A 27,571-nucleotide genomic window follows, 5' to 3' on the forward strand; every position below is an offset into this window, starting at 1 on the left:
TAAATCGGAGCAAAGTGGTTAAATTCCTACGTTTGTTTTACAGCAAGTGAATCAATTCCTTATTTTATTCATTTAAAAACTATACGTGAAAGGCAAACATGCATCTGCTCTGGATTTTTTCCCTCTTGGCTTTGCATTTTCTTGTTGTGGATGCGATCGAACAATATCAACGTAAGTTGCAATTATTTGAACTTTTTTTTATTAGGTCCTATTCATTGCGTACCGCGAATGGCAAACTTAACCTTAGGGACTTTTCCGATAAACGAGTTAGATTTTTACCTATTCACGACTATGTATAAATATATCCCATTTTAGTTAACCGTATAGGCAAGACAATTATGTCAACCTTTGCACTTCCAGAAGCAATTTTTTAAATGTCAAGACAACCTAAATTGAGTGAATAAAATACAACCGCGAACACAAACTATGCGCGATATAAAGAAGTGGTTCGTAAACTGGGATTTGTGAGGTGGTTTGAAGTGGTCCGGGCAACCTCTCTTATTTGGCTGAAAAGTTTTATAAGCTGGGAGAATATATTTCATGTTTAAATTTAATTACAGTTTATGAAAAAAAATATAACAACTAATCCTGAAAGTATAGTTATATTTCGAGTACCAATGTTTTTGTTAAAGTAATTATTATAGGCCTATACCGAGCAATTGCAAGTTGCAACCTTCACTGTTTCGAACATTGAAGCGATCCTCTTTTATTTTTAAGAATCATAAAGGGCCCGCAAGGTAAACGTTTGAAAACCACTGCTATAAAGAAACTATATCTACAGAATAAAGAAGCCCGTTGTTGGTGTTAGGGGTAGGAAATGGGTGGGGTAAAACTTGGGCTACGGGGAAAATAATTTTGAAGGGAAGGGTTGTGGGGGAATTAGAAAATGGGCTTTTTAAGTTTTATTGCAGTTTAGATTATTTTCTAGTGTATTTTCTGTTCCGAATTTTAGTTTATGTATTTTTTGTTTTAATTCCGGATAGGTTTGTTCCGACGTTTATGGTATTTTATTTCTGTATGATTGCTCTAGTCCATAAACATTCTAATAGCTTTATAACGAGGTATTTTTTCTTAGTTATTTCATGATAGTTCATTTAAGTGCTTTACAATCGTGTTAAACTCAACGAAGTATACAGAAGCATGCAAAAAATTTATTGGCGTAAATATCATCTCAGATTTTTTTGATTAGGTATGTTTTTGGTATTATTATGTAAATGACAGGCGCAGAAGAAACACAAAGCTTACAGCGTTTGCTTTTTCCCACGACACGCTGTGACGTAATGCCGTAGGGATATGACATCACACCACGAGTACTAGTTTGGGGTTTTAGCAATAATATGCTAGACAAAAAAGTAAAAGAAACAATATGCAAATGTAAGATAAACGACGTGTGAGAGTCCCTTTAAATACCAAACCGTCGACAAATTAGACGACCAATATTTCGAGCCCGGTTGCGCAGATGTTTGCACGAAGTTCCGTTTTGAAATAAGATTAACCGATCCCGCACGATTCGGTCTGAGTAACGCCTTCGATGAGGTAACATCACTGGCTTTTTTTCGCTCGGTCAACGAGAGAGAAAAGTCACGAAATTTAACCAGTCGATGTGGGCCTCCGGTTTGTGCGTGTCAGGAAAAAGACATGACTGGCCGGTAGCATTAGGCGGCTCAAGTCACAACTCCTAGAGACGCCGGGCACGTTTTTTCCCGCGCCTTTTCAAGCTTGCTGTACGAGCGCCTGCTGCGCGTGAAGGGAGCAACGCCCTGAGCTTCTTTAGGGCGTTTCTCTGGAAGTTCCCGACCCCTTCGGACAGGAGTCGCTGGCGTTCTGCGTTTCGAAATGCAGCGCTTGTCCGACACGCGTGTTTAGCTTTTGGCACGACCTCAAACTTTATATACTATAACAGTGTGGTACAGTGTAGTGTGGAAAGTATGTTGACTATACACATCTAAATTGAAAAAAAACACAACAAACTTAAAAATTATACGGATTTATTTCAAACGCAACGTTCACTTTTTCTGTACAGACCCGTTGCCGTTATTTCGATTTTTGTCAGATAAAAATTAAGATATATTTAATACGATAATTTACGATTTGTTTTAACAGTGCAATGAGTGCATATCTTAAATACAAATCTTAAATTATCTTAGTGCGGTAAAAATATATCGGCTTGCTCGCTTCAGACGTAGCGCACATTACGTCCTTTAGGTCTAGATCAGTGGTTTTCACCCGGGGTCGCCCCAGGTGTCCACAGAAATATTTTGTTTCGTCAGATTTGTATGCCTAAAATCACCAGAAAATGATAAAAAATAAATTATCCACGTGCGTATAGTTTAGTTGGCTCAAGATCAAAGTTCAATGCAATTTAAAAACTATTGATAGTATAAGATAGAGCATGAAAAAAACATGTCGACTTAAAGCAATTTTGCAAATGACTTTAGTAAAAACATTTTGCCAAGAAGATTACCTCAAAAGTTTTACACGTAAAACGCTTTCCTGACTTATGTTTAGTTCATTTATGCTCCCCTTGCAAACCAAAGAGTTTGGAATCTTTAGGTATTTATTGTTGTTTGATGCAAGTGACTTGACTTGCTATTTGTTGAAAACGACTTGACTGGATTTAAGTTATTAAGCAGATGACCTGACTTGGACTTGGGATAAAGGTCATTTATTAGAAATATTTTCATATTACTGGATTATTTTCTCTTCTATAAAAATTGCTTACCTATAAACAGCAATCTTATTTCGCTTTGTTGGTTCTTGAAACCTGTTTTGAGTTTTTTTATAACAAACTATACCTGTACAATAGCATTTTTCGAAAAAGTTTTACCTATTTATTCTATTTAATTGGACATTTCAACGTTGTTTTCTGTGGTTTAAATATAAAGATTAAAAATTTAAGCCGTAGCCTATATATATATTGCTAATATTGGCGCGTGAAATTTTTAAAATGCTTATGAAGAAGTCTAATTTGTACAGCTATTGTGCCATTTTTAGAGCTTCGCGCAAACTTTAGCTTATATTCAGTTTAATATTTAACTCAAGTTTTACAGACAATATGGACTTTCCTAAGGGTTTATGCTTAATTCCATGTTATGACGCAAATTTGTGACGTCATTCTTGAACTATTACATGCCCCCCAAACAAAATCTTGCAGTTTAACTTGTTTCGTTAACAGACCAACTTCTTTCAGTCTAGCCATGAAATAAGTTCATCATACTAAAAAGGGTTGGCAACCACTGGTCTAAACTCTAAAGGGCTTATGTTTGTTTCAACTTTCAAGGCTCAAATTAACCACAGTTACTTGCGCTTTTTCAGGCCACATTTTTCTCAGACTGAACAGGTCGATAGAGACGGGTGATTTTATCGTGCTCCAAGGGCAGTTCGGCAAACGTCCGATGATGACTCGCTTCTTCAGCAGTTCGAAAACGTGCAGCAGGGACCTACCTCGCTCAGTTATACCCGAGTCCCGCTGCCAACCGCTTACTTTAAAGTTCAAGCCCTTTCGACATGCGGTATGTGCTGCAAACCTCGTAATTTTCTGAGGAATTTTATACAGTGAACGTAAACTGAGGTTCCATATCAAGGCACATCCTGTTTTTTAGAGAAGTGTATTCTGTTAAGCGTTTTGTAGAACGTATTTTTGTACTGTTTTAATCGTTTTGTCTTTCGTCACATTTTGCACCTTTGTAAAATGTCGTGGTATTTTCTCTAAAGACATATATAAGTAACGTTTTATGAAGCTCTTGGATGTTGGATTCTGACAGTTATGCGTTACATGCCACCTTTAGGCTACTACGTTATCAGAAAAAATTGTTTCACTCGTTTCCCAGATTGGTTACTAAATTTTCAGACTTTATACATGAACAAAATTGCATTTGCTCCCAATTGAAAAATTCCAATTTTCCAAGGAAAGCAAATTCAAAATTTGCGCTGAAAAAAGCTTGATTACTTACGTTTTTAATAACCTTTCAAAACCTTTGTAAAATCGGATCATGCTGCTGAACTACGTTTACAATACATAATAGGTTAAAGAATTGAATTGAATAAATCATGATACAGCAAATTAAAAGCTACTGAGTTGACGGTTAAACGGTTTTTTTTCTTTATAGGTGTCGGCCATGTACAAAAGCGCCGACAACAAGTACCGTGACACACTACTTGGTGAAATTCGAAACGACATGATTGGCACATGGAAAAAATTTGTTCTCACAGTTGTTGGTATGAATGTTGCGGTAGTCGTGCGATAAAATAAAAAATCGTGTTTTGCTATTATTACTCAACCCTGTAACTTTTGCCACACAGTTCAACCGAAAGGGTACATCATCAAACTTAACGGGGAGAGACTTATGGAAGTTGAGGACCACGTCGGTCACGAGGAAATCAATTTAATCCGTGCCTACAGCGGATACTTCACAGAATACTTTGTCTCTCCACACGACACGGAACAAGACCTACGATGTAAGAATTTCCATGTTTGTTCTGTAAAAGTTTTAAAATCTATCGTCCAAACACTTTAAGTGAATACTTTCCAATTAATACGAGCAACATAAACCAAACTTAAAATTCTGCTTGAATTTGTTTTTTCTTCGGAGATTTATACTCCAAATGTCTTTTACCCGTCAACATTTTAAACTTTTTGTTGATCAGAGAACTCGAATAATCCCTGTTACAAATGTATTCTTTGCATAACATACAAAAAACAATTGTGACAGAAAATATTACGAAAGTTAGCCCACTATTAATTAAGGTGATGTTGGTATTACAAAGAAAGCAGAAATATTTAGAAACACGCCCAGATATATTAATCTAAAATATCCTGTCGCTTAACCTTACTTACATAGTTGTACCTGATAAAGATTCCTTTGAAACTGTTTTAACAAGATCATGTGTATACTATGCAAACCACAATTCCTATTTCGGCTATAGTTATGCCAAAATGAGGCACACAGTATTACAAACTTGTAAGATCTAACGATGGTTCTTTCTCAACATGGGAAAATATATTGACAATTCATGGTGTTTCAACATAAACAGATCATAAAAAAAACAATATTAAAAACATTACAACTTGAAACTATTTTTTTTTATTTCGTTACAGCAACGTGCGGCCTTCGCCCGGCTTTGACGGACATTTCCGTTCGAATTGTGGGCGGCAGCAACGCCAGGACCGGAGAATTTCCTTGGCAGGTATGCCATTCACTAATTGTGCGTCCGTAAGAATAGTAGCGCGTTCTTCATATCGGCATTTAGTAGTAACTAGAGGACTTTCTTTGCAACGAATTTGCCAGGAAAGGAAAATTTTGGTTGATTTTGCTAAATGGCACCGAAAGTTTCCCAGCAATGTTGTATCGCCTTTTCCACATTTGACCGTCTTTAACTATAATCCGTCAAACGCAACTGGTTTTCCGTTTGTCGAGTGTAAATTGAAACCTTGCATAATCGTGTTGTCAAAATTGAAATTGCAAGGAAGAAATAAATATGGAAATAAATAATAAATCCAATAATAATACTTGATTCACCCAATTTAAACGCTAACTTGCATCGTAACCCAAATAATGTTAGGAACATAACGCCCCCCTCCCCCCCGGTAAACTGCAACATGTGGTAGGATTCTAGACCGCCTTCTTGAACTCTAAGTACATTATCAGTCGCAAGGTTGACCGTGTTGAACGCACGTTTTAAGCAATGTGCCTTTTCTCAATTTTAGGAAAGTGCCTTTTCTCATTGCAGGCCGCACTCCGGCGCACGACCACGCGGGTTTGGGCCCGGTTTAAGCATCTGTGCGGGGGAACCATTATCCATCGCTCCTGGATACTGACGGCTGCTCATTGTATGACCCAAATGTAAGTGCAAAGTGAACACGTAGTAGTATAAACAGGGTTATCATATGATAAGACCAAAAACTAATCACGCTACTAATAACTCAGGGAGTATCCAGGATTTTTTGGGGGGAGACTTGACGCTCAGGGTTTAACCGCCTTACACATGGACGCCCAAATCGTTGAGTGAAAAATATTTTTTTCGACAGAAATTAAAAAAAAAAAGTTTATAGTTCGTAATCCGTTTTGAAACTTCTTATGGCAATGGAATTTTGTGATGACTTTCGCTTGTAAATCTGTTGCCAATCAAAGTTTCGTCATGCTTTTCAGTCAAGGAAGAAAAGACAGCTACGTTTTCCGGGTTGGCGACTACGACAACAGTGACGACAATACTGCCTACGAGTATGCTGAAGATCAACAGGTAAGAGTGCATATGCATTATGCAGTATATATCATGCACTCAAAACGAACACAAAATATATTTAGGACCAAGAAGTTTTTCTACTAGTTTTTCAAAATTATGGTTAGGCTTGATTTTGTGGAAAATAATCAGCAGAGTCGGGCGATCGTTTTAAATGTTAACTTGGTCGGGACTAAAGCGTACTTTTTTTAAATGGGTGGCAAGTTTGTTTTTATATGTGCACATATTTCAGAAAACATGCACTTCTTAATATATAGTACAGATCACGTATACAGAGACTATCAATTACAGAGACGCCCTTTTAGACGAGGCCAGGGCGTTTTAAACTTTTCAGTTTGTGTACCTCTCAAATCTATAAAAAATTTGCCATACCATTTTGATTGATGAGTTAGACTCATATTTAGCTTACACCTACACCTGTCCTACACACATGTTAAACTATTGTAAAAGACGTTTTTGTTTTAAAGAGTCTGATATTTAAACTTTAACATTAAAAAAATTACAGTTCTTTAGATGGCACGGTTTTCGTGCAATAGATGGTGCGCAGTTCGCGATCTCCAGTTTAGAATGCTCTGTAATTTCATTATAAAAATTCAATGTTTATTGGCAGCGAAAGTATGCAAAAAATCTTTAATACAAATTCAAAGTATTATAGTTCAGTAACTGAAGTATTCATTTTACTTTGCTGTTAATAGCAAGTAGTTCATCTCATATTATACATTCAAAGTTGCCCAAACCATCCACTTCTTGAGCTTTGACCGGTTACCACATCTGTAAAATGCGCTTGTTTTATATATTTATACTAGACGAAATGCCTGGCGTTGCCCAGGTTAAAAAGAATATTTACCGATTATTCGTAAGATCTTCGTAAATAACATAAATAATGCAAACATATTTTTTTAAATGTCATAACAAATTTCCTTATGCCTAATCGTTTAAACTGAGTGTCACTAAATAGAAATTTCAAATCATTTGATGTGAAGTCGGTTAACTATAGCGCACAACACTTGGCTAAGCATGCAATACATCTTTTAAGTAACGAAAACCCGTGACATTTGTCAAGTGAGAATAACTCCCAAACGTAAAACTTTAGGTTGCAGCACCAATTGCTTAGACTTGCTTGATAGCGTCATGTTTAAGCAAATACGCAATCCCGGTGCTAAACTGCGTCAAACGTGAGAAAAATCCTCATTGAAAAATCGCATTGAGTGTGACGTAACATTTCCATTGTGATGTAACACAAATATATTATAAAATGACTGGGCGAACATCTTGCCACACGCACGCACGCACGCACGCACGCACGCACGCACGCACGCACGCACGCACGCACGCACACACACACACACACACACACACCTCACAAACTTTCTCTTTTATTATGTAGATATATATATATTATTTCGTTTCATTTTAGGGTAGCCTATGTTAACATAAATATTCAAAAATAAATGTCGCACAGAATAATCAAGGTTACTCTTCGAATTACTTTTACTGGTGTTGTCGAATAGCCATCTACAAAAAAACAAGTTTAACTACAAATGTGATGCTGGTATTTTATACTATATGCCCAGTAATTAAAACGCACCAATGTAGCCTATTAACCTTTTTTGTGGCACAAAAGCAAGGGGGGAAGTATATCTATAAGATCGCCTTGTGATGCACACCGTTTTCGTGGTAACGACTCCCATTTTCATCGAGTTGACCGTTTTGCTGTTTTCCAGGACCTCAGAATAGCACAGATCATCGTAAACCAGCAATACAGCGCATCACCGACTCCGCGTAACGATATAGCGCTTGCTAAAGTGTGGGGCCCGGATGGCACCAGCTACATGCAGTTCAGGTAATTCGACTTGATTTAGTTTTCATTTCAAAAGAAAATACATCTATCTGTCGTTCATCTGGTAAACATAGAAACAAACGTTTCTTTACAAAGTCATTTACAAAGCACAAATGAGTTGTTAACGTTTAATGCTTTTAAACATGCTTTTTAAGGAACTAATCTACACCCCAAACCCTGAACAATATTTTGGTATAAACGTTTTTTTTACTCTTCTTACAGTGACTTGGTTCGACCGATTTGTTTACCAATGCCTGACGAAAGCTACAAGGCTGGAGTGGAATGCTCTATTTCGGGATGGGGCGCTCTGAACTGGACCGACAGTAAGTATTAGCATTTATTGAAAATCATAGTCCAAAAATTAGATATTAGGCCGCTCTTCGTACCAAGGATACATCGAAAAGCGATCGCTGACTTACCGAATCTTTCCATCAATGATGCAAGCAAGGTAGGTAAGAAAAACAACTAGCCTGCTGTGAGGTTCGAACTTACGACCTCCGGTCATACCACGAACTCTGATCATACGAGTATGACCGGAGGACCGTAGGTCGTGAGTTCGAACCTTACTGCAGGCTAATTGTTTTTCAAGCCTGCCTTGCTTACATCATTAATCGACAGATTCGGTGAGCCATAGCTTTTGGTAGACTATAATGACACGGAAGCTACAATCGTTGGTCATAAGGCAAAGGCCTAGATCACAGTTGTTATTAAAGACATATGTGTGGACGTGTCCTTCACTCGTATACCAATGGGTCTCAAAGTGAAAAGGAAAAGAGGATTCATACTTCGCTAATATAAACTGTGTAGCTTGAAAATGAATTGCAAAGCCAAAAAGGTAGAGTATAGATGGACACCATCTTGATTAGGACGTTTCTATACAAGCTTGTTAATGTTCAGTTAATTTGTTAAAACTTCAAACGTTTTTGGCTTTGCAATTCATTATCAAGCTAAATTTTAGATCCGTGCATGGTGTACCCAAAAACTATGTATTCTTCCATACTTCGTTAAGTGAATCTCTAAATTTAACTAACTTTTATAGAAGTCAATTAATATAATAGTGTCGTATCAGTCTGAATTAACCCCTTTCAATGTTTGATGCTGTTGGACATCAGGATATTTGTAGCGTTGAATGGGATAAATTTTTATAATATTAAATTGAAGAAAATACTTTGAAGACATTATTAATGCTCCAATTGAGAAAAAACAAATTTTTGACCGTGTATTTATGTTCAAGGTCCCTCGCAATTCCCGTACATTTTGCAAAAGGCCAAGGTCACCATTAAGGATCACGCAAAATGCGCGACAAACTACGGTTTGGACAGGACCTCCGATCCCCGACCGAAGGTGGTCAACAAAACGGTGTGCGCGGCGGTAAGTGCATAAAGAAAGGCCGACTATCATTTAGTTAAATAATTGGATCAATTAACTAAAGTCTTTATCAGTGTACAGCAGTGGTAGTCAGCCGCAACGGCCTGTAAAACAATTGCTGCCGGAACGGAGTTCCGCTAAATATTTTTTTAACGAACGCCGTACCAGTAACAACTTATTCTTGTTTGCCCAGCCCATGGTCCTTTTTCCCTCAGGTCAATCCAATTCGCCAAAGTCATAAAACTAAGATTTAGCTGCATATTTGTACGTTACATCTAACGATAACTTCAGTTTTCTTAAGACTAAGTTACTTGTTTGTTTGTATTCTACGTTTGCCCCTGGTGTGCCGTAAGTACTATACTTAGTGCCTAATTTAAGCGGTTTTGAAATTGATTATAAACGCACGCAAAAAGCAATTTAACTTAGGGTAAAGATGTCCATACTTTTAGGTTATTGTGCCAAAATTTATTTGGTGTTAAAAATCGAAGTTACTTTCGACGGTTTATTAACTTCATTTTCTGATTTAATCGTTTGGAAGGTATAACGTTGCGCTGGATCGCAATCGAGGAGTGAATACACAAATATGTTTGGGTAACGGCTCGGCAACCACTCTAGTATCGTCTTAGAACCGATATTACCACGAGTAAATGTAATCAGTTATGATCCGATATTATCGAACATTAAAGTACAATATCAAGATATTACGCGTGCTTAGTGACATTCGACCTTGACCCTCTGCTTAATTACAAAAAAAATCTTTAAATACTTACACCGAAACAGTTGAAGATTTATACGAGAAACTTGTAACATGGTGCTGGATGAATCGGTATTAAAATATATTTTAGTATGTTGTGCGGTTGTAACTATTGTGCAACGCATTCCTATTTAATTAAACGACCTTTACATTAACGGAAATTTTGCAAAAAGCTTCAGGATTGCGCAACCGTGTAACTTTTTTATTTCAAAATTGTAAACACATTTATATAAAATTGGTCTTGTACCACCCGTGTTTTAGAAAACCTTAAAGAAAACTATTTATCCTACGAAATACTTTATTTTGCATCTACTTTGTAACTGCGACAAAAAATATAAGTCCATGCATTTAAAAAACCTCGTTTGCCCAGCTGTTTAATAAAATCACTTTGGAATTAAGCTATACAGACAAAAAAATATATTTTGCAGCAACTTGGTGTTTTATAAAATGGGGAGGGAATAACACCTTAGAGAAAAACAAGATAGTGATGAATAACAGAGAAGAACAAAGCGAAATTAAAAAAACACGGCTGTTTTTTAATGCTTGCGTTTACGCTTTCCAATTTGCAATTTGTCCAGGGTGTTGGGATCGATTCCTGCCAAGGCGACAGTGGTGGTCCGCTAGCCTGCAAGCACACGGGTGCAGGGGCGGGTACCCACTTCACGCTTTGGGGGGTCACAAGTTGGGGCGAAAGCTGTGCGAAGAAAGACAGGCCTGGAATATACACCAAAGTCATCGACTTCATGCCCTGGATACGCCAGGAGACGGGCGTAAACTTTTAACGGAATCAGGCCGGCAAAGAAAAGGATTTTGACAAAAAATGGATGGATTTTTTTATACTTTTATCTTCCGCCAGATGGAACTGTACTGTCTAAGTTGTTTTTCTACACGAATCAAACGCTGTTATTCTTTGATTACTGCCGCCAAGTTTTATATACCATTTGTTTTTCCGCCTCGTGTAAACCTGACTTTGACTTTTGGGGAATTTTTCCACTTGTGCCACTGTAAATATTGCTTCGTTGCGTTTTGTTTTCTTGGGCAAAGGTCGTGTCGAGAAAACTCTTCGCCGTTACTCTTCAAGTTTTGCTCGTTGCATAGTGTTTACATTTGTTCAAAACTAGTAATACCTAATGCATGCCGAACCTTGTTTTATTTGGTTTATAACTAACTACATCGTCGTCCATAAGACTGAAGCAACTGCATTAAAAACAAATAAATACTTTTAAAACAGCAGGGAATGGAATCTAAATGCAATAAATTGCCAAACAAAACTTTCTCTCTCTTTGTGGTATGATTAGAAAGCACAACAGTAACAAAGCAATATTAATATGCCAATTTCTTTAACTGTTTCACGTTTTTTACTGCAAATATGTAATACAATGCTATTGCCATGTGTTTCTGCAGCTGTATATATATATATACGCATTGTTTCACACAGGTCCGCAACATTCAAGTGATGGAAAATTGGTTTGTTTCACTGACGAACTTGGTGTCCAAGGCGACCATGTTTTATTTTGTGTAAATAGATGACGCGCCCTGTTAAGCCCACACCATTGTAGGAAAATAGCATTTTTCTGTGTCTAACGACCGATGGAAGGACTTATACCACTCTGTAGGCGTCCGTAAGAAGGGTGTCACTTGTACACTTTTCTGGGGATTACGCGACGAGAATTAAACCTTGTATTTTAGTTTACTTATATTAATTGTACACAGTGTTATTTATTGCCTTTCTTCAAGCTTTTTGTGAAACTCGTTTTGGTGAATTTTAATTTTTTTAACTGGAGTTTTGTTGTCAAATACATTTCAGTACACCTCGATCAATTTATTTATATTATAGTCCATCCCGGATAATTTTATTCGCTGTTTTATACCTGGGAGTATTTTCAACCGCGGACAATCAAATGTAGTCCACATGTACGTTCGCCAGTTACAACCTACAGTCTTTCTTTTTTTTCTTGGTCATTGTTCCGTTCTTATTACTTTAATTTAACCTCGCCCCTCAATACCACGAATTTCAAAACAATTCCGGGCAGAACTATAGTTGCCAGTCTTATAACTGAAATACTGCTGCTACCGTGTGCGTGCGAGTATAAGTGTAAATATTCCACCGCTTTTTTTGTATCGACGAAGTGGTGCGGCCGCCAATAAACTTACGACAAATCCTAACCAGACTGTTTTGTAAGTTACCGGAACTTGAGTGTCGGGCCACCCACGGGGTCGCGATTGGATTTGTTTTGGTGCATTTACGGAAACCGAGCGAGCAGGTCAGGCAGGTATTGGCATAGTTAATGTTTGTCTAACGCTGGGATAAAGCCCCCTGGTCGAACGTCATCATCGCACAGTTATCAGTCGTGTGGCTTGGCTGATGGAGTCGTGAACAAGCGGGAGTTCGGTTGGACAGAGGCCTGGTGTTTTCGTGCCATAAGTGGTTGCATACTGTGTCTATGTAATAGGCGCGTTTTGTATCCGGTCGTCATGAAACTTTCATTGAATTTCGAATGCATAAAAGGCAACAGCCAATTTGTGGCAGCTGTATGTGACTTATGTAACAATGAGTTGGGCTCGTGTCAGGTCCAAATGCAATGCGGTAGAATAGGAATCTGTAGATCTGCAGTCACTCAAGTCAATCGGATAAAACTGTCTGTCAGCCCTTGGAATGCCGGTTTGTTATTTCAAGGAACCTTCTGTTTCCTAAAGCTCGCCAAAGTGCCGTTTTGTTGTGAAAGACCGAAAAGGAAGACCATTGGCATAGCGCAGGGTAACACTAAATTAGCGAATACAAATGATGACGATAAGGCAAATCGATATTGAAAATTCGTTAGCGATGGATAGCAGGTGTTGATGGCAGTGTACGGTTACGCACAACTCATTAAATACAAAAAACACGAAATTATTTGTGCCCTCCTTGCCTTGTAAAGCCTTGAAGTGTGGCATTGCAGATACTTAGTCTCTGAAATTGTTCACCATATTGTGCACGAATATGCGTATGGTGGGTTTGCGGCGTGCATGTAAGTTTAGTTAGTTTACTTTAAAACCATTCGCCATCGATGATATTTTAAATGAGTTTTAGTGATATTTTAACTGAGTCATACCCTTTTGCGACAACAATACGGTACTGACGATTGCTTGTACAATAAGTTAATTCAGCGTGGTTCATATTTAACTTTGTTCGAGCTCGCAAATATGCAAAGGCATTAATGATTCTTACAATCGATCCGATTACTGTTGATTTTCCGTTGTCAACGAAGACATATAACAGACGTTTCAGCAACATCTGCCCCACTATAGACAGAGTTAATAAGAATTAAATCCGACAGACTATAGCTGACCTCGCAATAATTAATAATTAAAATTGACTTGTTGACCCCGAGCAACATCGCAATTAATTAATACAATAATATATCGGCTCGTGTGGTAAAATAATTTGCTACCTTTATTATTCTCTTGTGTGTCGTAATGAAATAATAGATGTTTTTTATAGTTAGATACAAGAGTAGAAAGTTCTATTACTATATAACATTGAAAGAAAATTTTAAATGTTTTGCATTGTAACGCTATCAAAGTATATGATATACATACAATAGTCGCGTACACAACAATGAATAAAACATGTTTTATCAATTAGCATGGTTTCTGGTGGTATAGCTGAACTCTATGCTATCACAAAACACAGCAAGCGTCTTGCACTATAAGGTTTTATAACGGTACGAGAGTTTGAATGCCAGGGTTATGTCTGCCTAACGGCAACGAATTTTGGTGTTTGACTTTGTTTTCCCCAAAGGATTTGTTTGGCGAGACGCGAGCGCGTGACTTTGGGTAAACCCCGCGGCCGTAAAGAGGAAAAAGGGACTGGTGTGTTTTAACTCGAAAAACGGGGTATGCGCGTACCTTGTGCAATTCGCTAGCATACCTGTACGGGTGGTGCGCAAAACTATTTCTTCGCTTAGCTGCTCGCAGTTTCGGCCGCCCTTCTATTGTACTTTAAACTGCCTAAAGCGGTCGCGCTATTCCGGGAAATCAAGCGGTTTAGGTCTGCGGTAGTATAGCTGCCTTAGACAAAAATCGATTAGCCTTAGATTATGGTGTCGCACTATTGTGCATCTAACATCAATTGTTAGATAGCAACAGCGGATTGTTTTCTACCGTACAAGAGCAGATGTTCGTAGGCCCAACATCAACACTTAAACCAGGGTGCTTTTCTAGTTTAATTAGGGTCAAAATCCTGAATAGCCACTTCAGATAGGTTCAGCAACAAGAAATGAAAACTAAAAAAACGACACTATATGTCGACGCTATCGCAAATTAGAGATAACACTTCAAGTTGACACAGGTTATTGTAGAAAAGCAAGGAAATTTTCGCAGTTTATAAACGATTTTTAGTGTTTTATAAAGCCATAAAAACGTTTGATCAAAATCCATGGTTGAGGACAATGTTATAAAGCTACCAAAGCCTGGTCACCTACAATTTCTCTCCGACTGTTGTAACGACAAATGCCCATGTTTACGTATGTCGTATGGCAATCAAAATTTTTTAACAACGTTAGACGTATAGAATGAATATCGATGCCCATGATGAAATATGAGGTGCATATTTAAAATGTTTCGCATAATTCTTTATTCATTTTCAATATAATAAACAAAGCTCTGATCAAATGCCTATATACTGCTAATAAGGAGTTCATATAGAAGCGAAATAATGAAATCACTTATCAAAACAGGTGTAGTCATAAAAAGCATGCCGAGATAAACATGTAAGTCGCTGTTACTAGATAAGGACCACGTTGTTATACAACGACAGCCTTTCTTAACCTTAGGGTAAATTTACCACAGGGTGTAAGTTTTCTTCGTTTTGGGGGGTAAATGAGTTATCAATCAAAATATCCACATCAGTTGAGGGGAGAAAAAACATTGTGCCAGATGTAGGTATTGGTAGCTTTCTTTCCTAGTTGAGATTAACCGGTATTTGAAGCTAGCCTAGTAGCCCATTGATTCTTTATCGTCTAGTGTCGGTAACGTCATGCTTTGCTAATTGATACGTTTTTTTTTAATTTATTGGTAACATCCTTATCTCTTAGTTACTTCATTGTTATGTCTTTGGTGTTTGAATTCATCAGCTTTTTGTCATGGCATTGATTTCGGTAACGTGTCTGCAAGCAGACAGTTTGTTTTATATTTAATATTTGTGTAGTTTAGGCCTAGAAAGTTCAGCGATAGCGGGTTTTAAATGATTTATCAATCAGTACAGATAACTGTAAGGTTTGGTACACCTTTTGAAATGTAAGTGCTGGTTAATGGTTATGCAGGTGATTGTGATGCCTACCTTTGTCACAATATTTTCAAAATTTAAAAAATATAGACCGGTCTTAAGACGCTGGCAAAATTTTTTTGGTAAAAATTATACGTAAATATGTTTATTTTGGCGTTGAAATAATCTGCCAGAAGTTATTTGCTGACTAGTTTTTGGTCTTTTCTCACAGACCCAGTTATTATCTACGACTTGACCAGACATTGAACAACTCGTTGCTAAAAAGCAAGGACAGCCGTCGCATTGAATATAACTGATGTAATTTGTTACTTACGTTTTTTAATAAATGAACACCGTTTTATATAATGGGGGTGAATCTGATGTTCGTCTTTGGTAAAATGGGTAAAACGTACAAAACAGGTTGAGAATTCCTGCACAACTAAGACCCATCTATATTTCGTTGTTATTAATGAAAGGAAAATATCCACTTTGTTGTAAACACGTTTATTTTGACGTGTGAGACAAATTGTTACTTGTTAGCTATACATACAGCCTTTAACTTTAACATATACTTGATGCAGTTGTGTAATGTACAGTGGCGCTCATGTAGTTGCGATGATCATTTTTTCGGCCTAATTGTAAATTGTCAAGCGTGCAACTGGTCATCACAATGTTTACTGCTATTTAGACGTCACCGGCTGCACGACAGCACTAGAATGCCCGTAGATCTTGTCACTTTTTTAACTGATTTCTGCTGTACGAAAAGAACTGCAAATGGCCTTCCAATCCATGTCGGCCCACTTTGACAGAGTTACCCGGAAACCTTCTGTCCACCCAAGCCACGATGTTCAAGGTAAACGAAAGATTGCCAGTTTATCATGCTTTGGGCTGTAAGTTTAAAATAGGAGTGGATAAAGTGTGTAAGTTAGGAATTGGATATAGTACAACACAGTGTTGTAATGACTTAAGGCAATGGCTTGACTTAAGTGTAATTAAATCACTGTTTACAAATAACTTGACTTGACTCAAGTCGTTTTGGTAAAGTTACTTGACTTGACCTAAGTCTTTTAGACAAATGACTTGACTTAAACTTAAGTCATTGAGTCAAATAGACTTGGGTTCAAATTAAGGGTTTTCATTTACCATTTTATTATAAAAGTGATCTATTTATTGCAAGTTTTGAACACAAAACGATTAGATTGCTACATGTTGTTTTTTGTTTTGTCATTTTTTTAGTTGAATTATGGCTTATATTTGGAGGAGTTTGCCTATTGTAATGGTTTATCGTTTTATAATTATATTAGTGGTTTGACTTGTAGATGACTTGCTGTAAAAATGACTTGACTGGGACTTGACTTGGGCAACTGATGACTTGGACTGAGACTTGACTTGTTATTTTTAAAAAGACTTGACTTGGACTTAAGGTATGTCACAAATGACTTGACTGGGACTTGATTCATTTCAAAATAACTTGTTTACAACACTGGTACAACACTAAGCAATGTGTTCGTGATTCGAATATGTACATTGTACACTTTTACTAACGTTCAAAAAGAAAGCGCATGGTATTTGCTATAGTTATTTCTAGCTTGCAACTTCCCAAACTTCAAATGTTACAAATGGAATTTACAATGATATTCTCTGTGCTATGCTATGGTTTTGAAGCTGTATTTCTGAGTTAATTTTATAGAAATGGGTGTTATCCGATTTTCTGTAGTTCTGGCTCTTAATTTGGTTAAAACACACGTTCTATGTTTTACATTGTCAAAAATCAAAAGCATATAATTTGCGTTTCTCAATGGTGTCCAGTTAGATATGGGTTTGTGGGTTTTCAAGTCAAAGTTTTCTGGAAAAAGTTAAAGATGGGCGACAGTCTTTGGCCTTGTAGTAAAATCGCCCAAGGCTTACTGTATGTTATTTAATTTTAAGCGAACGACAGATGTCCTGCTACTAACGCTTTTCGATTTTATGGAATAACAGATTTAGCGGCTAACAAGCTGAAAGTCGCATTGTGCTAGCTAGTATAAGTTCGCAATCGACTTGCTGCCCAACACTGCCTGATGGTTACGTCATACAACTGTTACGTGAAGACTGTGCGAGCCCGTTTAACCTCACCCGTTTTGTGGCGTGTATAGAATGACGCAACTAACTAACGCGACACTTTACGACTAATTGATTCGACGCCGCCGCAACCTCGCTTGTGGTGAACTGTGGCGCGCCATGACTGAGCATAAATTGCGATATCGTTGCCGAGCCATGCGCAAGGCCTCGTGTAAGATTCGTCACTGTTTGTTGTTATTTTCAGGCTGTCGCCTATAGTTCGTTTACAATTGCTCTTGGGCTGGAAAATCGGCGACAATTGGCACTTTATACATGCTAAATACCATCCGATACACTTGATTTGCATCTTCACATTTCGACTTATCATGTGTTAGTCGCGCAATAGGATTTTTTTGCGCCCTTTTTGCAACGGTCTTACATTACATTTAAATACTGCGTGGTCTTGAAGCAATAAATTACGAAGCTTAATGGTATTATTTCGTGTATATGACTCCCTATTCCACGGTTTATTATTGTTGTTTTTATTCCAAGTAGGAATAAGACAGTGCGCAATAAACGAAAACATTTGTCCGAGAAGTTAGTTTTTGCTTCGTAATTTTAACGTACATAACAATGACATAAATTGCAATTTTCCACTTTTTTATTTTTAATAACATGATTTTGTATGCTCGATACGCGGATACCAATACCTTTTATTTTAGTGTAAAAGTACAGGCATCCAATCTTTGCTATAAATAAAAAAAAGAAACATGGTACACAATGAAACTGGTAAAACTAATGCTTTCAGGCTATTAGGCAAGAATTTATCTTAAATTTAGGGAGTTTGGGTTATTTTGGTTGTAAATTTACTGTTCTGTGAGAAATATACTTATATTTAACTTTAACTATATGGAAAATTAAACGTTGGATCGCAAATCATGGTTAAAATGAATAGTATTTTGGTATCTGATCGATGAAGTGTTACAATAATTCCTAGTAATGTCATTTGTGCATTAACTTAGTTCGAAATCAAGTCTTTTTAAAAAATAGCAAGGCAAGGCCAAGTCATCAGTTGCCCGAGTAAAGTTCCAGTCAAATCATTATTAGAGCAAGTCAACTCCAAGTCAAATAACTGGTATAAAAGTAAAACGAGAAAGTATTAAAATTGATCAACTTGTTCGATTATGTCCGATAACTTAACTATAGAGTAATCATAAAACAACATGTAGCAATCTAAACTTTCAACCTGCAAAAAATAACATAAACAGCTCAACTTCATAATAAAATGGTAGATAAAACACTTAAATTTCAACCCAAGTAAGTCCAGTCACTGACTTAGTCAAGTCATTGACATAAATCATTACAACACTGGATGGGTGCCGACAATATCTTATAGTTTTAAAACACCACCGGTACGACCACTTGGCTTTACGTATTAGCCCCGAGCCGAAAAATCAAATATCTCCCCCCTAGCTTTTCTGCATTACTAAAAAGTATCTTTTAACTAACGGCTAACGGTACCTTAAAGATAAAAAAGATGGTGCTGTACCGAAAGGTTTTTCCACGCAGCTATCAGCAACATCGACGGCAACCTGCCCCCGCCGGAGGACGGTACTTCCCCGGCGCCGAGCGCGCGCGACGTCGAAAGCGGAGAGACGCCGACAAGGTGGCGCGAAGACGAGATCGGCGTCACGTTGGACTATGAGCCGCAGAATCCGGACGGTATAGTCCACGAGTCAGCTACGCCCGGAAGCACATCAGGAAACGAGGAAGCAAACGGCGGGGATTCGAGCCGTCGGCGCCGGCAGAGCGAGTCTCCGGAGTCCGAGCAGCAGGGAAGAAGGCGCTCCGGCTTCATTCGCTTCTACTCGCAGCACTGGCTGGGTCAGTTCATGTCGGGCATCTTCACCGGCCTTATCTTCTTCACGATCGGTATCGTCTTCATCGTCTACTTCACCTACCTGCCCACCTACATCGGCGTGCTCTTCCTACTAGTCAGCTTCCCTCCCTGCTGCATGGCAATAAACAGGTAACTATACTATACACTGATTTTATACGCGTTTGTCGAAATCTGCTAACTTTTTTTTTTCAATTTCCTTATTAAATTAAGCAAAAATTCAGGAGGCGTAACTTTGAAATGACTACTGTAAAAAAATCGTGCAGTGTTTTCGGAGATAAAAGGTGGACATCAGCAATCTTATCATAGAGATGTCATATAACTCACCCACACACAATACGTGGTTGGAAAATTGGCACCATGTGCTATTTCACCTTTACAATTTACAGTTTGGGACCTTAACAGGTCGGAATTTGGTACTGCGCATGCGCAAGTCGGACTCTGGACTTGGGTAGTCCTTGGTTGTAGTACCGAGTCCCAAGTCCGACTTCATCCAAACAGGTCCCGAGTTCGACTACGCAGCTCTGACAGAAAGGATTCAGAGCCTAATATTTTTGCATTTCAGTTTCACACTTTTTCGACCGCAAACAGCAGGTTTCTTAGTTTACTTGTTTTATGACATCAATTTACAACGTGATATCTACAAATTTCAACGCAAACCAAAATTATTTTTCAGGGATCCACGTTTCAAAAAGGTATCCCGAATTTATAGTCTCCCAATACCGCGAGGAGAAAAAGTGCTATGATTTAAATTTGAACAGCAGGCGACCGTATTCGACGCGAAAATTGCCTTCACGCGTCGCGCCTGCTGATTTTAACCGGGTTTCTGTCGCTTAGATGGCGATACGCCCGGCTGCAGCACCAGCAGCGGGTCACCCAGATGGAACGTCTCAACGCAATAAGGCGACACCAGCGACAGCGGCGAGCTACAACGAGAGACGACGGCACACCTTTGCCTTTCTCGGAAAACCCGCCCTCCTACAACAACTTGGCGTTTGTCGGTTAGTAGACTCAACAATAGACGAGGTTTGCCAAACCTCAAATATGCCAATTTGGGACTGCGATGACTTGGACAAATAGTTCAAATAATTACCCAGTTAGGATCTTTGCTTTTCTGTATTTTTTCGTTTCTTTTCTCTTTATCCAGTTATTTGTAGACAACAATGGCCTATAGTCAAACCTTTGGTATTTACTTATCGCTACGCCCCCAGACCTTGGTTATTGCCTTTGACGTAACTTTACCTTGTTTTTTAAAGCATGATCGCAATCCTGTCAGAAAATAAGAAAACAGCTTTTTTTTTGCTTCTCGGTTCTGGTAAAATATAGCCATTGAGCTTGTCGGTTGAGTGCGTTTTATATAAACCTGTACTTGAGATAAAAGAGGCACTTTTCAACTTAACTAGCGCCAAATCCATTCAACCCTAAAATATTCTCATTTTCACCGGTTTAACTTAGCCTGCTTGAGATTAGGTTGAGACCCTTCAGCTTGCTTTTATATAGCCGCAATATTCCAACTTTATAAGCCAGAAACTGTCAACGTTGCAAGTATAGCGCCAAACAAACTTTGGTGTGCATTGGTTTGATTCAGTGATTCTCAATCTTTTATGGCTTACGGCTAAAGAAATAAGAAATAGATTTTCGGCACCTCCACTGGACTTTATGTTAAGTGTTTCACTGAAATATCACTATAAATGGAACTGGAGCAACACAATCAATTTGAAACATGTAGGGAAATGTAATTTAACATAATGGTCCTAATCGTAATCGTACACAAATATTGTATCAAGAAGCTTACTAACTGAGCAAAAATGAGATTCTTAAAAATTCTCAAATACTTTTTGACACCATTAATCATTAGAAATTGCACACAAGGGCGCCGCGGCACTTCGGTTGAGAACCACTGGTTTAATTTAACGCGTGGTCCTTGTAATGTTAGGTGCTTCAACTTGTTGTAATCATGTATATTGGAAGTGTGTATAATTTTTTTATTTTTTTATTTTGACGTGTAACTTAGAAGTCAACCAGAAAAACCTTTGTCGGGAATTTCTGCTATGATCATTTCCCGACGTTACCAAAACACAAAGCACTTTAGAAGATATAACTAGTTGTACGATTGGCTAAACCTCGAACAAAGAATATTATTGTCCCTCTAGCCTTCTAGGTATTAATAATATGCTTTTTCTAGTAGACAAAAAACAAAACTATAATTGCCAGATATAAATTCAATAAGGGATTGACAGGGCTTGAGCAATCAGCAGTAGGCTACTGTATTAATTTGTCGGAACTGAAAACGCTGATTGAACTGTTTTTAGCAGGCGAACAACCAGTCGGACTTTACGCACATTCGAATGGAGGAAACAGTTCCGTGTCACTCTGTACAGACATCATATCGCCACCGACCTACGACGACGTGGTTAAACTTAAGGAAATGCTGGAAGAAGAACGTAAGTGTTGTGGCCAGAGATATTTTCATACTAAGCAAAGTTTGTTTTACTCAGCTTAAATATCTTACCGCTGAGTTAACAGAGTTCTGAATGATTGACATACTTCGTGAATTAGTATAGAATCATTAAAACAATTAAGCACACATCTTTCTTGTTTTTAGTGTTTGCTGGTTTTAACTTTTTTATTTATCCAAAAATGCACGACCGAATTGACAAAATGTCGATTATTTTCTATCGAGGTTTTAGGTCATTTTGTCATATGATAGAGGTAGAAAAACGTAGGTTAACAGTTCCAGTTGACACAATGAACGGCGCTACACTATGACTGGTTATTTGCGGTGATAAATATGGGTGACTTGTTTCCAGTTATGTTTATCTAACCGATCTTTGGTATACACATAAACTAGGAAGTTAGTATAAAATTTTATCAAAACATAAACAAAGTCCTCGTTCAATTCACATAGCTTGCCCTTGTTTTGAGCTTTTCCATGTTATTGTTTGTACACTTTGTCAATTGACAGCTGAATCTTAATAGACAGTTGAATTTACAAAGTGCCTGAAAAGCAAATTTTATTGCTTAGCTGGTTTATTATTGCCAGCAAAACATTGGCTGTAACAAAAAGGCCAGGTAAATCTTAGTGCGAAAGCAACCTATAAAGCGAAAGTTATTTTTCTTGTCTTTAGTGTATCACCTTTTTAGTGAGGTGCTTTCTTTTTATCACACAAATAGTAATTCGTTGTACAGTAACAAGAAAATCGACCCCATTAAAAACGCAGAATAGCTGTGAACACTCTAGCTTAAATAATTTACTAGGCTACTAATAGTAAAACTGTACTCGACATCGGCCAACTATTTTAATAACGAAAAAGGTTATAAACATTCTTAAGATCCATATGGTTGTCGAAATCTCCGCAAGTTGCATTCAACTATTACATTGGTAACATTGGTTGAAAACGGTAAATCACAAGAATCAGTAAACCCGAAGCAACTGTTAAAACCCAAAAAGCTCATATACTCGCCGAGTCCGTGATATTTTATTTGCGTGACCTTTGACTTAAAAGCTGTCTCTCGTTCCACATTGTTCGTGGCGCAGATGGCGCTTCTATCATTCGTTTTGATATTTAATCGGCCGCTTTGAGTAAACATTTACGCCTCTGGCCGTGCATTAACCATTGATAGAGTCACCGGGTAAATATTATTCCGAGGTCAGTTAACGTTGTTTAGTCAGTTTTATCGCCCATTAAAGACCAGTTTACATGACCCTCCGGGCCTCCGTATAGGGGTGGGTTATTTGTTAAATCAGTGTTGTAATGACTTTAGTCAATGACTTGACTTAAGTGTACTTAAGTCACCGTTTTCATATGACTTAACTTGACATGACGCAAGTCTTTTTAAAAAATGACTTGACTTAAAGTCTTAACTTGGGTTTAAATAAAATGTTTTCATTTGATATTTTTTTCATAGAAGTGAGCAATTTATTTAAATTTTTGCACATAAACAATTTGCATGCTATATGTTGCGCTTTTTCTATTTTTTAGTTCAGTTATTTTCTCGTACGAGTTTAAAAATTCTAATAGCTTAACGTTGTATTTTTATGACAAAGACGTGACTTGAAGTTGACTTGCTTTAATTGTGACTTGACTTGGACTTTAATATGAGAACTTGTTTTAATTTTAGAGTAATGGCTGGTGGTTGTAGTTGCGTAAAATGAATATCGAACCGATATAGGTAAAATAAATAAGGATTTATTCGAACAGTTCACAAATTGCTATATATAGGTCTGTATGGGCTTCGATATTCGTTCTATGCTCCTGTTCTGTTTAGCATTAACAACCAAAAGATCTTTTATTGATCGAAAAATGCACGACCAAATTGACAAAACATAGGGTTATTTTCTATCGCGTATCTGCGCCATTTTGTCAAATTAAAGAGGTGGACAAACGGAGGTTAACATTTCCAGTTGACAATATAAACTGAGTTACACACTATGAAGTTTTCGGCGTATTTTCGGCTTTTTTTTTTTTTTTTTTTTTTTCGGCGATAAATATATAGGTGACTAGTTTCCAGTTTGTCAATCGAACTGATTTATGCTCAATAATACTTGGAAAGTAGAGGCTAGTAACACTCGAAACCATATGTGGTCTTACATTCTATAGCTTTCGTTAGACCTTTTGATAGAGCGCATGGGTAGGCCGTCATGAAATAACGGTTGCCTTAATGTGTGTCCAAAAACACCTATATGTGTATGTAATTCGGCTCTTATATTACTCCTGTTGTTGTCAATTATTATGGTTTTAAAGCCACTTCGAACAGCAATCATGCCAATTTGCTCTCTTCCTAAACAAACAAAATACATGATACGTAAGACAATCTCTCGTTGAATTTTCGGCGCAATGACGTAAAGAACTCTGTTACGCAACATCGTAAAGTATACGGCATCATGAAATAATAAACATTGATTTTATTTGACTATTCGGGAATTTTTAATGGTTCAAGGCAGGTTTTCAAAACCTTGGTTCGCGAACCACCAGGGGTACAACGGAAGATTTTCAGGCGTAGTATGTTTGAACTTGAGTTCTTATTAGTTTGTATCACATTCTGTTTATTTTTCATATTTATATTTTGTTGTGCTGGCAACTGTTAGTCAATGTGCAAAAACTTATTTTAAGACAATCTTCTTGGGTTTTGTGCTGATGTTTATAAACAGGGCGAAACTAAGAAAACAACGATTTCAACAACTCTTTTCAGGTTTTAACACAAACAAACACAAACAAGCACATAATCCAATGTCCCTGTATAAGCTTTCGTTATGACATTCTGCGTAAAAACGCTGAAGTTTTTTTAAAAAAATAATTGAAAAAATACATTCTATTGTAAGGTTCGTGTAAATTTATTATTTTTAGCCCGCAGTCAGTATCAGCTTACAAAGACCGTCTTTTTAGTATTTCCCTGTACTTTACGAGCGTTAAACCGCTCAAATGCTGGAGCTGACGTTTTTACAACGCAATCAAACAAGAACTGCGTCAAGATGACAAGGCAGTGTTGCAATGACTTGAATCTAAGTCAAATCATTTGCCCCAAAAGACTCAAGTCAAGTCACGCCTATTTTTCAAAACCACTTAGGACAAGTCACTTGAAAACAAAGTTTATTTAAGTTAAGTCATTGCATCACTGTAACAAGGCATTTTATATTGTTACAACAGGGCTGCGCGAAGAAAGCAGATCGGCCGTCGTTCCCGAAGAACCGCCGGGGACCGTTAGACAGACCCAGGATCCGGTTCCAAACGAGCCCGGGTCGTCGGAAACTCCTTGATGCCTTTTATGCGATGCCACAAGACGGATGGATGGTCCGCTTGCAACGCTCCTGGCCAATTGCGCAAACTGCTCGCCAACAGCGCTTCATGAATGATTGATGCCGTTGCCGTTTGGTCGCCCACCTCGCACCACAGAGGTGCATTGCGCAGCTGCGGGATAACAACCGTCGCGTTGCGGTTTAGATGTGCTTGTAATACCCGGCGACGATTTCTTCCCTTCAAGAAAGCTTTTTAGTTTTCGCGTTATGCTTAAAAAGGCGAGGTGCTCAAGTGTCTCATAAATTAGCGACGTTTATTTCACAAAATGTGCAAACCATGACTTTTATCGCTAAAAACCTCACAAGGCACACGTCTGCGGTCAATTAAAAATTATCGAAACTAGCCTCGATGCATTTTATTCCAAAGGCGATACCCGATAGTCTGGGCAAAAAGTACTCCAGGGCCGTCGATCTGATACGAAATACCTCTACCATGGTCAAATTTATAAAATTTAGTACATTAAGTTGTCCAAAGTTTGTACTTTTGGCCAGTAGTTCTTCTGATTGTTAATTTGTGAAAAAGTTACCTCTGATTGTTAATTTATGAAAAAGATAAATACTAACCTTTATCGTTATGAGAAAATACTATCCTTAAACTTTAACAGCCTGCTTGTATATTTAAACCATGGTTAAAGGCACAAATTAACTGGGTATCGGATTGACTACCACCCTATATCGATGGACAACAAATATTGCTGCTTTGGGTATCGCCTCCAAATCGATTTTATAGGACAAAGATAAAAGTTTGTACAAATCCCACTTAAAGTCTGGCAAGTGTGCTGAAGGCACAGGCTGCCCATTTTCAATTTATTGCATACTGCAAGTTCCGAGACGAACATATGGATGCAAGAATCGTGTGCCATTGTAGTTCCGCGTGTATCATCTCCTATGCAATGTTTGTTCGTATTTCAATGTCGCAGTAAGCGTGTTTATACCTTTTCAGTTTATGATTTTTTGAGTGATTTTTTTTATTTTGTTTTCATCCAGCAGCCGCCGCCTAAACCACCTGGGTAAATGTAAACAACTATAACGGTACCCAAAAACTGTACAGCGGAATGGTAAAAATCTACTTGTGGACAAACGCAAGGTTTGTGTTTCCACGTTTTTATTCGTGAACATGTATAACCGCCTATCTCTAGCAACTTTTACCAGCAAAAATGTTTAATTTTTGTACTGCTTATTAGACAGAAAGACAACCTTCCGTACGGCGTTACCATTACATTTCCTCACTGTGCTTTGTATAACTTTCGTATTTACTATTTGAGCAGCCCGTGTTACGACTGGGCTGCCTATTTTACAACTTAGAATCTCTTCTCGCAAATGCCTTGCAGTGCAAACAATATTGACGTTTCAGTATTATAACCTGAGACAAAGTAAAATTTTGGTTGAAGATATTTTTTAAGTAAGTACAGTAAGTGCTTTTAGTGAATTTTACAACTAAACAGCGCATATAACGTTTGATTTTAAATGTACAAACAGCAAAAGATTGCACTTCTGTTAGCCAAACTAAAGCCCAGTTGCAAAAGCTAATATTTACAAACCTTTTTATTTTGGGCCTTTTGTTGGTTTTAAAGAACGTTATTGATTATTAACTTCGCCATTGTACGACTTACATAACCCAATTTATATTTGTTTACGTTTCTTCAAACCAACTGGTTATGTAGAGTCGTAGACCATTATTGTTTCTTAGTTCAGTTTCATATCTCTTTAGTTAAACCAATCCATTAGCGCACAAAGATCTAATGAATGAATTTGTTGTAAAAAGGTCTTATTGGTTTATGGTTTGTATTTCGACTGAAATAATTTGGTGCCAAATTGTTAAGAAGTCATTGCAATCAAACTTAAGCAGTCTCAACGACGATACACCTAATAGCAATTAATGGTTATGTTTAAGTCCATGTTCCAGTGTATATATAAAATATTTTTGTATATATTTTGCTTTTGCTTTTTTTAGCATTTCTTTGTTTTCCCTTTGTTTATGATCGTATTATCTCTGCATTTTATTTTTTGAGGTCATAGTATAAATCTATTTTGCGAAATTGCTTTTCTATTTGCTTTTTAAACGGATAGCCTACTTCTTTCTGTTATTTCCAACTTTGGCACCTATATTCTTCAAGCAAAGTTTTTTTTAGCAAACCAATAAAAAATTGTATTCGAAAATCTACTGAAACTAAGGGGAATGCAGCAGTTGCAGTATAAGTGATGAACCGTCTTCTTTAAAAGAGAGGGAGTTTATCAACTAACATTTGCTTATAGGACATTTTGTGAAGTCTTATTCAAGGCACAGGCTTTTTATAAGATGCAATAGTAGGACAGGGGTCTCGGGTAGCACAGACTATTATTTAAAGATATTTTAACAACTTTCTATTGAAAGGCAGCACGCGAAGCTT

General features: G+C 37.5%; 2 protein-coding genes across 3 annotated transcripts; both read left to right on the forward strand.

Moving 5' to 3' along the window:
- Nucleotides 1-22: 22 nt before the first annotated feature.
- LOC146137947 (chymotrypsinogen B-like) lies at nucleotides 23-12,087 on the forward strand. Its single transcript, XM_083393547.1, has 11 exons — nucleotides 23-171; nucleotides 3,316-3,512; nucleotides 4,110-4,218; nucleotides 4,303-4,458; nucleotides 5,099-5,187; nucleotides 5,731-5,843; nucleotides 6,150-6,240; nucleotides 7,965-8,083; nucleotides 8,303-8,403; nucleotides 9,315-9,451; nucleotides 10,781-12,087. Exons 1-11 carry the CDS (start codon nucleotides 99-101, stop codon nucleotides 10,982-10,984), a joined length of 1,389 nt encoding a protein of 462 aa, XP_083249673.1. The 5' UTR covers nucleotides 23-98; the 3' UTR covers nucleotides 10,985-12,087.
- Nucleotides 12,088-16,158: 4,071 nt separating this feature from the next.
- Nucleotides 16,159-27,313, forward strand: LOC146137948 (uncharacterized). 2 transcript variants are annotated; one of them, XM_083393986.1, is made up of 5 exons: nucleotides 16,159-16,300; nucleotides 19,057-19,516; nucleotides 20,222-20,385; nucleotides 21,697-21,828; nucleotides 25,033-27,313. In XM_083393986.1, exons 1-5 carry the CDS (start codon nucleotides 16,222-16,224, stop codon nucleotides 25,140-25,142), a joined length of 945 nt encoding a protein of 314 aa, XP_083250112.1. In that variant the 5' UTR covers nucleotides 16,159-16,221; the 3' UTR covers nucleotides 25,143-27,313. The 2 variants fall into 2 exon arrangements, with proteins under 2 accessions (XP_083250112.1, XP_083250113.1); XM_083393987.1 differs by having other exon boundaries at nucleotides 21,700-21,828.
- The last annotated feature ends 258 nt before the right edge of the window (nucleotides 27,314-27,571 follow it).

The sequence above is a fragment of the Ascidiella aspersa genome, chromosome 7, assembly GCF_963924565.1.
Source record: "Ascidiella aspersa chromosome 7, kaAscAspe10.2, whole genome shotgun sequence".
Classification (NCBI taxonomy): Eukaryota; Metazoa; Chordata; class Ascidiacea; order Phlebobranchia; family Ascidiidae; genus Ascidiella; species Ascidiella aspersa.

Coding starts and splice junctions, on each gene's coding strand:
- LOC146137947 (XM_083393547.1), top strand. CDS start 99: ATGCATCTGCTCTGGATTTTTTCCCTCTTGGCTTTGCATTTTCTTGTT. Junction 8,084..8,302: donor ACCAGCTACATGCAGTTCAG/GTAATTCGACTT, acceptor CTCTTCTTACAG/TGACTTGGTTCGACCGATTT. Junction 9,452..10,780: donor ACAAAACGGTGTGCGCGGCG/GTAAGTGCATAA, acceptor CAATTTGTCCAG/GGTGTTGGGATCGATTCCTG.
- LOC146137948 (XM_083393986.1), top strand. CDS start 16,222: ATGGCCTTCCAATCCATGTCGGCCCACTTTGACAGAGTTACCCGGAAA. Junction 16,301..19,056: donor CCCAAGCCACGATGTTCAAG/GTAAACGAAAGA, acceptor TTTTCCACGCAG/CTATCAGCAACATCGACGGC. Junction 20,386..21,696: donor CAACAACTTGGCGTTTGTCG/GTTAGTAGACTC, acceptor AACTGTTTTTAG/CAGGCGAACAACCAGTCGGA.